The sequence below is a fragment of the Rhincodon typus genome, chromosome 18, assembly GCF_021869965.1.
Source record: "Rhincodon typus isolate 14 chromosome 18, sRhiTyp1.1, whole genome shotgun sequence".
Taxonomy (NCBI): domain Eukaryota; kingdom Metazoa; phylum Chordata; class Chondrichthyes; order Orectolobiformes; family Rhincodontidae; genus Rhincodon; species Rhincodon typus.
This window is the reverse complement of record NC_063349.1, coordinates 41846374-41856047: the sequence shown is the minus strand read 5'-3', so window position 1 is coordinate 41856047 and position 9674 is coordinate 41846374. Positions and strand designations below refer to the sequence as shown.

Below are 9674 nucleotides of genomic sequence, written 5' to 3'. Positions count from 1 at the left end.
CTGACGTTTTGGGTTGGGACCCTTCCGAAACGTCAGCCTTCCTGCTCCTCTGATGCTGCTTGGCCTGCTGTGTTCATCCAGCTCTACACCTTGTTATCTCTTTTGGCTGTGAGTTCTTTCTCCAATCTGTGTACCCTTGTGGTCTCTAACCACTACTACACTCTCGGTTGTGGTGCAGCTGAAGGATGAGATGACACTATTGAGGTGAAAATCTCGGCCTACTCTTCCTATCTTTCTTATATGAAGTGCGTTTAGCCTTGAGATAGAATTTTTAAAACATCCTAGTAGCTTTTCCAAGGGGATTCCTCAGAAAGCTATAAGGAACTCCATATTTTAAGGTCAATGTGATGTTCAGGTCCCAGCAAACAATAGGAGTGCTCCCCCTCTCCAAATTAGTTTACCTGCGACTTCCGTTTTATTCATTGGTAAATTCTAACCTTGTAAGTAATTATTTCCTGGGAGATTTAACTTTTTTTTTAATTGATAGGCCCACACTTAGAGATGATGCATTGTATTGAGACGTCAGATTGTTGCTGTATAAAATGGGCCCGTGGCACCATTTCCTGATAGATAACCCGGCAGATTTGAGGAATGTGGCAACTTCACATATTTACTGGCCCGTTCTACGGGACGTCTCACCTTGTGTTGAGCACAAGCTGAGTTTAACGGGCTCCCCACGCTCCCCGAGCTCGTACTTGAGCCAGCTGTCATGGTACTTCGTCTCGGCCGTCACCACCGCCAAGTAGCCCCACTTCTTGAGGAACATTCTGGGATGGGCGACCCCGAGGCTGCCCGGCAGCTCATCCTCGCACTCCCAGCGAGGCGCCTGGGCACACTCTTGCAGCGCCAGGTTGCGGAACTGCCGCCGAGTCGTGTTGACCGTAGCCAGGCACCGGTCTACCTTCGGGTCTACCTGCCGGAGGCGCAGCTTCCTCTGCTCCGTCCACTGCCACTGTTGCGACGGGCTGGTCAGTTTGCATGGGCCAACCAACACCGTCAGGTTTTTGCCCAGCAGGCACTGTTCCTTGCCAGCATGGAGGATCAGGAATCCGTCTGTCGGGAGAAGGACCAACATACCTATACATAAACCAGTTAAAACACATGGTTACAGTGTCAGAAATCAGTCATCAAGGAAGGTATCTTCTCTCCCTTACACAGCTGCAATTCAATCTATATTTGGACATTACATTGTTGCAATCTGTAGCTGGACATTACATTGTTACAATCTGTATTTGAACATTGTAACAATCTGTATTTGAACACTAATTCGTTGCAATCAATATTTGGACATTAAATTGTTACAGTCTGTATCTGGATATTATTTCAAAAACAATTCAGTGTCTTCACTGCACCAGCTGCACAGACAGACCAATACAAGGAAAACCTCTCGACAGCAGTTCCATCACTCTGGCCTCTATCGAGACCATTCCGTTAAGCTTCGATCCCGAATTGACAGAAAACACATGCCCCCACCCCTATATTTAACTTGGAATGGTTGGAAACAATTGCACATCATTAACCTTCACATTAAGCTCAAAGCCACCGGGATGAACACCAAACCAACCAGATGTGTACCCCGTGGTTGTTTGGGAGATGGGGGGAGGGCGAGGGGGCTATTCTTTCGGCTAGTTGATTGCCTCTGTTCCACTTTCTTCACCCCCTCCCCCGCCCCCAAACCACTGAAGCTGCTGTAGCCTCTAATTATATTCAATGATTATACAAGTGGCCGCAGTGCCCAGAGGCTACCGGTCAGAACCAATCCAGATCGGAACCGGAAGACATCGGTATTATGTTTAAATTTATTCCACCAAATCTAACAACTTTGTTACAAACTGGGACCAAAAGACTGCAAACTATCTCACAATGTGTTAGAGGTGCCGGCTCTGTTACAGCGTACAGTTGTGTACAATAAAAAAAAACTCATTTCCGTTCGTTCCTTTTTTTTTTAAGAAACTGCGGTTGGACCTGGACTGCTGGCAAGGATTAACATGGAATAAGGAACACAGATTCCTATACAGCTATTGAGCACTGCTGAGTTTAATCCACTTACCAGATAAAGCCAGTAGCGTAAACGTAAAAACCATGAAGAGAGGACTATCCATTTTTACGATATTCTTGTAACTAGGTTACATGCTACCCTCAGCACAGATCGCTGAAGCTAAGCGTCGAAAGGAAATGTGTCTTCAGGGGGAAAAAAAAGTTAGTGACGACCACTTCCTCCTATTCAATCTCTTTTGAATCCTTCATGCCAGAGTGTCATATTGTGCGACTTCTCGGAAATCATCCTAACCCTCATGGTCACACATGGCGAGGCCATCTCGGATTTGGTTAACTGTGATGAGAGTGTCAAAGTTGATTAGTTCTATCCCAATTTCGGCTATGTCGCGATTGTGGTATTTTTGTGCAATCTGTTCTCTCTGATCATATGTCTGTTAGCATAGAAATCAACAAACTACTCCAACTGCACAATTGCTGGATAAACCCACGCTCCTTTTGCATGTTGAAGTCAGTACTCTCAAATTGCACAGTTGGAATATTTTATAAACAAATTGTTGTGGAAGACCTGTTGGCATTAGTTACAAGTTAGATCCTCAGCTCTTTAAAGACAGGCATTTAAATCAAATGGCAATTTTTCTGACGATTTGTGCAGTGACAGGTATTATTAAACGTAGGACCCAATGCACCACTTTCTTAAAATGGAAATAGAACTGCGCTCATAAGAGCCAACAGTATTTTTTTTAAAATAGCATTTTCATACTAGAACACTCATTGATAGAAAACTAATTACCTTCTATGGTATATTTAAAGAGTTTGCAATAAATTGGGTTGGGGGATTGACTCTAGTTCAGAGTCATAGAGTTTTTACAGCATGGAAAAAGACCATTTGGCCCATATGTCGATGCTGGTCATCAAACATCCATTTACTCTAATCCCATCATCCAGCACCTGGTTTGTAGTCTTGGGGACTGTGGTGTTTCAAGTATTAATCTAAATATTTCTTAAAGGTCTTGAGGATTCCTGCCTCAACCACCCTAATTCCTGTTGCTTAGCACTGACATAGTATAGTTAGATGTATGCATTAATTGAAATTAATGATGGGAGTAAGAACACATCATTGTAATTCACTCTAGCTCCAGATATTTGGTTTCTTATTAAAATATATATTCAAGAACAAGATTTCAAAAATTCATTGCATTTATTGTCATCATACACAAAATTTAACAGGGCTGAACAAAAACACAAATTATCCTGTGCAGATTCTGCACTGCTTTCTGTAAACAACTTATTAATGTAAACAATTTCCTGCACATGACAAAAAAGGAATTTAAAATATGTCTCATCAAATGGAACATATACCATGTAGCTGCATATAGAATAAAGCTAAGTCAATGCTTCATATTTTTAAGCTTCCATTCTCATTATACATTCCATACAGTTCCACATTGCACTTCTTGTCTGCCAGAAGAAACAAAATATTGATACTAATTCACAACATGAGACAGAGAGAGAGAGAGCGAGAGAGATCCTGTAAGTGTTAATCACAGGGATTTGCTTAATATCTAAGAAGCTTGTACATTTAGACAACCCCAATACAAATACATTGTCATAGACATAAGAATACATATAGTGATTGTTTAACATTGTGCATCTTGATTGCTAGTTAGGATTATAAATATGCATACAATTTAACACCATGTCACAAATAAAAACCTGCATCTACATTGCATACAAAACATTTAGAGAGTTTTAAAATATTCCAGAATTGAACAGTTATTTAAAATTCATGAATAAAACACTTGTGCATTTCAGCAGCAAGACAATAATGTGGTAAAGAAATAAAATTCACCACTTATGAAATAGCATTTTCACATGTATATATTAATAACTCACATCAAGAGTTGTGTGCAAGAGTTCAAAATACAGAAACAATTGATAAAGGGTTCAGTGTTACACTTCTACCCAAACTCTTTATCTCTCAAAGCAAGTTCAACAGGCACTGCTTTTCATAGACCATTGGGTTTGCAAGTATTGTTTAACTGAACTTAACATAAAAAAGGCTTTAATTAGACACAGATAATATTTCACATAAAGTCAGTTAGCTGCATTTTCCTATAACAGAATTTAGGAAAATATACACAACATTCATTCGGGTATCTTTAATCAATCCAGCAAACATTTTTTTTCCTGTTGTGTTGTGACTAGCTTCTGCGTTTACCATGTATCACCTTTCTACTGGAGGCGATTCTTGTTCTTGTTTCTCTAAGTAATATGTTTCATTACCTTCAAGAGATAATTTACCTTATTTCCATGTAACTTAGGATCAAAGGTTTTCATGAATGAAGACAGATTTACTGTCTAGTGTCTGCTGAGATTGTGCTCTCATAAAGGCTTAGAGCATGGTGTACAAATCCATACTGTTCACTTGTCTGAATCATTCCTCCTCTGTAACCAAAACAAACATGTTAAAATAAGTTGGATTTCTGTCAAAATAAAAATGAATACACATAATTTTCTGAAATGACATTCAAAGATTATCAACATTTCATAGAATCCCTACAGTGCAAAAAGAGGCCATTTGGCCCATCAATCCCACACTGATCCTCTGAAGAGCATCCCACCCAGACCCAGAGTCCTGTCCTATCCCTATAACTCCACATCATTTATCATGGCTAATCCACCAAAATTGAATATGCCTGGACACTACAGATAATTTACCATGGCCAATCCACCTATCTTTGGACTATAGGAGGAAACCCATATAGACACAGGGAGAACATGCAAACTCCATACACACAGTCACCCAAGGCTGAGAATTGAACCCAGGTCCCTGGCACTGTGAGGCAGCAGTGATAGCCACCATGCCACCCAACTTCATTCCATCAGTTTTGGCAGCTTTATAAGAGATGAAGGAGATGAGAAGAATAAAGAGCGAGATGTGATGGGAATGGCGATGGGGAGAAAATTACAGGTCTAGCATTTGAGATTAAATTTTGTGGCAGTACATATCAATGGCACTCACCACTGACCTTGAAAATAATTAGCCACAAGGATCTAATAATCTCTGTGGCATGAATTTCCCCTTTCCTGATTCAAACACCAGTATCACCAGCACTCAGCAAAAATGTTATTATTAAACAAAGTGAGCAACCAATCAGATTGAAGTATTCTTTTAGACAGCTAACTAGGAAACAAAAAGCACTGATTATAATTCACTTTAAATACATTGTATACAGAATGAAATAATTGGCTGGGTTTATGGGATCAAGACAGAAGCTGAAATTCCACAAACAAACTCTTAAAAATAAGTACTTTTATCATGATGTTGACATTTCACCATTAGAAAATTAGCTTTCAATGGGGAGAAAAGTTTTGTTTAGGAGTGGTGTTAACTTATTACATCTTTGAAAAAAACAGTTTTACATCATACATGAAAATTTAATCTTTTCCTAGAGTTTTACACCAAGATTATTAGTATTTAAGGACATTTTTTTGATTGGTCAATTATTTCTCCTTGAGTTCTGTCTGCGGGGACTTCAACAGCTTGCCCTGTGAAGAATTGCAGAATCACTGATGACAACATCTTGGATTTCCTCATGTAACTGTGCCTATGTGGATTTCAGAAGTCACTGTAAGTTTCACAAGAGTAACAATGGTGAACACTGACCATTTCACTGTCATTACAGCCGTAAAGTTTGGACTTTGCCATTTTCTCTAATTACTCTGCAATCTTAATCAATAGGGAATTGCAATAACACTGAATTAAAAATTCCTGCAATGATAAAGGACAATTCTTTGTACAATCAATCGTTTTCTCTATTAGGTCTTTACTCCTGTTAATATACAAATGAAGGGAATTATGAGCACATATCAGTTCAGGTCATGAGTTGCTAAAAGTAAATTACATTATGTCTGATTAATTCCCAATGATTATTGAATTTACAGATAATAAATGATGTGCTTGTTACCTGAACTTTCAGTTGGATGCTCTATAATCATAACCATTTGTATTGGTATTGTAAAAGCATTGGTTTGTGATGACAGTGAAGACAAATAATGACCATATGAATTACACAGTGTTGTCTGTCATCATCACAATAAAGACAGAGAAATCCGATGAACTAAAATAGCTCATTTCTCTCAAGTTTGAGTTTCAACTTAAAATTAAGCTCTAAAATGTCAAAAACTGCTTTAACTGAAATCAGGTTGTATGTCCACCAACTGAGAAATCAAGTAAGAACTTACCAACATTTCAAAAAAGCTGGATTAATTCCTAAAGCATCTAACCACTGAAAAGCAGCCCTGGAAGTAGTCAGTGACATAAGAAGACAATGATTTGCACTGAGAGGACAGTGGACACATATTGTAATTTAAATTGTCGATAAAGTCAATGTTCCATCACTTGCCTGCAGGGGCATGAATCAAAGATGTACAAACTGATAATTTTTCAGCTTTAGATGTTTGTGAAAGGAATGGTAATACCTAAGTCCTGGATTTATTTCCTGGAAGGATTGGGTAGCATTCACTTCTCCTCTTCCAAAAAAACATTGATTACTTCACAGTTTCATTCAGTGACTTTAAACATTTTAGCACCTACCATTAATTTTGATTCTTGTTCTAGAACACTATAGCTGTTTTAGGTTTAAAATTAAGACACATATAGTCATAATTAGATTTTTACATGATTCAGTACTTCTCATTGTGAATTTAATCTGGGGCCTTAAATCCCATATGAAGCATGTATGATTTGTGAACTGAATTCCTTTACAAGACACAGCCAGAGTAAAATCAGCTCATTTACGGAACTTAAAATATTTCAGCATGAGTAATGCAAGAATTAAGGTACTCCCCATTCTACTATTTATTCTAACAGACATAGGAAGGAACAACATTTACATAACAGAGTGAGTATGGTTTGTTTTACACTCACTTTGAAATGCTCATCTTTGATAGGAGAGATGGTGGTATCATGAGACTGTCACTGGACCAGTAATCCAGAAATTCAGGTTAATGCTCTGAGACCAGGGGTTAAAATCCCAACAAGGCAGCTGTTGGAATGCAAATTCAATGAACAAATCTGGTCGCAATGATGATGATTATTGTAACAAAACCCCATCTGGTTCATTAATGCCCGTTAGGGAAGGAAATGTGACATCTGCACCTAGTCTGACCAAATGTGACTCCAAACCAGCAGTAATGTGATTGATTCTTAAATGCCCTAGCAGGCCACTTAGTTCAGGGACAATTAGGGAACACATGCTGATATTACCAATGATGCCCAAATACATGAAAGACTAAAGGAAACAAAAGGTGGGAAGTTCAGTGGATTATACCAGGTTTGTATCAAATCAAGAAAAGTCAACATTGGCTCAATTTTATGGAGCAGATCAGGGGTGAGCAAACAATTCCAGTAAAATATAATGATTCAGAAATTGACTGCCGGGTACCCTCCATTTCCATTAGTGAAGAGGCTGGGACACGTCTTACTCTTGTGTGATTGGCCTTTGATGATGTTTCAATCTTCTATCACATTGGAGGTCATGTAAACGTACAACGTAAGAAATCCTGACACCAACCTACCATGGATTTTGTCTTCTCCATATTAGTGGCATTGTGCAAGATATTCAGAGGGACAACCCTCACAAGACACTGAAGCTGTTCCCAATACTGGATGGTACGTCCAATACTTGGGACTTGGCTTATTTTCTCATCCTTTTGCTATACTGCATAGTTATAGCTCAAGTCAACTTGAAGAACTGAGGACTTTAACTTATTTGCAGTGTAAATTCATAATTAGAGTTCTAATAGAGTGAGCTAAACAGTCAGACAACAGTTCATAACAAGGCTAGTTGTGATGTGGTGATAAAATGCAGAGAAATGACAGCACAATAGAAGAGAAGCGAGAAAAGATCAGTTTCCAGCTAAACCTAAGACACTTCTCTGGCATAGGAAATAGTTGTGCGAAATTAAAGCTATGCTGTTTGCATATAATTCTCTTGCTTGTTCAGAAAGATGCCCTTGGATCACTGTTGCATTCTATCTATTCATAATCAGCATCCTTCATAACTCAAATGACCTGTCTTGTGCACTTTTAGATTGGCAGGATAAGTTATTTTAGCATTATTTACAGTGTCAGTGGGTCCCCGGCAATGGCTCCGTTCTGTCTGAGCATTTTGCACCAAGCATGAATCACACTAACCCTATAGAAACCTGGAAAATCTCCCATGTAACAACTGAAGTGCCTCTTCAAATATTCAGTCAAATTAACCATGCAGATGTTTCAGTGGATATTTCAGAGTCCTTTGGCTATTCAAGTCCGGGGTTATTGAAATCAGGATCCTGAAAACAATTACTTCAACAATTTGAGTTTGGTCAGTAATCATTATTGCCATTCTTCAAATGCATCATTCAGTCTGGTGCTGAAGTCAGAAAATAGTGAGCTTCTCCTTTTTTCCCATTTTCAAAGTTCCCTTAGCAGGTTTCTCCCCAGTACAGCTACGGAATAATACGCTGCAAAACATCTGTTCTTAGTAAGGGGTGGGGATCTCTCCATCTAAAACTTCATCAGATTCTGATGCACTTTGTAGGATTTGCCAAAATCTCTACTCAGTTATCTATGGACAACACACTGGGATGCACTATTATGCAGAAAACTGATTGAATAAGCCTTTCCAAAATTGTAGCTGCAAGCTCAAGAGAGAGGCCAGCTAAAACAAATTCAAAGCCATCCATCATCTATAGATCTCAGATTAGGAGCATGCACCATTTAACTGAAAAAAGGGCAGGTGCAACCACACTTTAGAAGAACAACCAGGACAAGGCCAGCTGCTTCATCAATACTCTGACACCAAATTCAATATTCCCCCACTGGCTGTTGATAAACATCCAGGTTACATCAGCAGCAGCTGGCAGCTCCACAAATTTCAAGGGTGATCATATTGTGTATACGACCTTTCAGAGAAGGAATACTTCCTCATCTTAATCTTAAAGGTCTACCTGTATCCTGAGATATGTCCTGGTTCTAGACTCCCCAAGGAGGGAAAACATTCTCTTTGAATCTAGCTCTGCAGTCCTGAAGAGGGGTGACTCGACCCAAAACATTAACTCTGACTTCTCTCCACAGATGCTGCCAGATCCGCTGAGCTTTTCCAGCAATTTCTATTTTTATCTCTTTGAATCTAGTCTGTCCAGCCCCATTAGAATTTTATACTTCTCAATCAGATCCCCTCTCTTCCTCACAGACTCCAACGAATTCAGGCCCAGTTGAACCAATCTTTCCTCATAGGACAGTCCTGCCAACTTTGGTATCAGCCTAATGACTCTCTATGCACTCCCTCTATGGCAAGAATATTCTTTCTTTATGTAGGGAGACCAAAACTGCACACAGTACTGTAGGTGTGGTCTTACCAAGGTCCTGTATAACTGTGAGACATCCCTACTTCTGAACTCAAACCTCTGCAATGAAAGCCATATGCCACTTGCTTTACCAATTTCTTGCTGCACCTGCCTGTCCACTTTCATTGAATGGTGCATATGGACACACAGTTCCCTTTGTACCTCTACACTTTCCAATATATTACCATACAACTAATACTGTTCCTTTCTGTTTTTCATACCAAAGAGTGTAATTTCACATTTATCCACACTGTACCGCATTTGCCCACTCACTCAACTTG

At 39.2% G+C, this 9674-nt stretch overlaps 2 protein-coding genes across 2 annotated transcripts in view; both read right to left on the bottom strand.

Moving 5' to 3' along the window:
* The window catches only part of LOC109938317 (protein tyrosine phosphatase receptor type b), a 102963-nt gene extending 100781 nt beyond the window's left edge, over nucleotides 1-2182 (bottom strand). The window contains exons 1-2 of the mRNA XM_048607930.1: nucleotides 2051-2182; nucleotides 640-1077 (exon numbers count right to left, since the gene is read on the bottom strand). Of these exons, the coding sequence (XP_048463887.1) occupies nucleotides 640-1077; nucleotides 2051-2102 (490 nt within the window). The 5' untranslated portion in view covers nucleotides 2103-2182. The remainder of the gene's footprint in view (nucleotides 1-639; nucleotides 1078-2050) is intronic.
* A 103-nt stretch (nucleotides 2183-2285) lies between these two features.
* LOC109916389 (receptor-type tyrosine-protein phosphatase R-like) overlaps nucleotides 2286-9674 on the bottom strand; it is a 192679-nt gene continuing 185290 nt past the window's right edge. Inside the window, exon 12 of the mRNA XM_048607929.1 lies at nucleotides 2286-2429. Within this exon, the coding sequence (XP_048463886.1) occupies nucleotides 2286-2429 (144 nt within the window). The remainder of the gene's footprint in view (nucleotides 2430-9674) is intronic.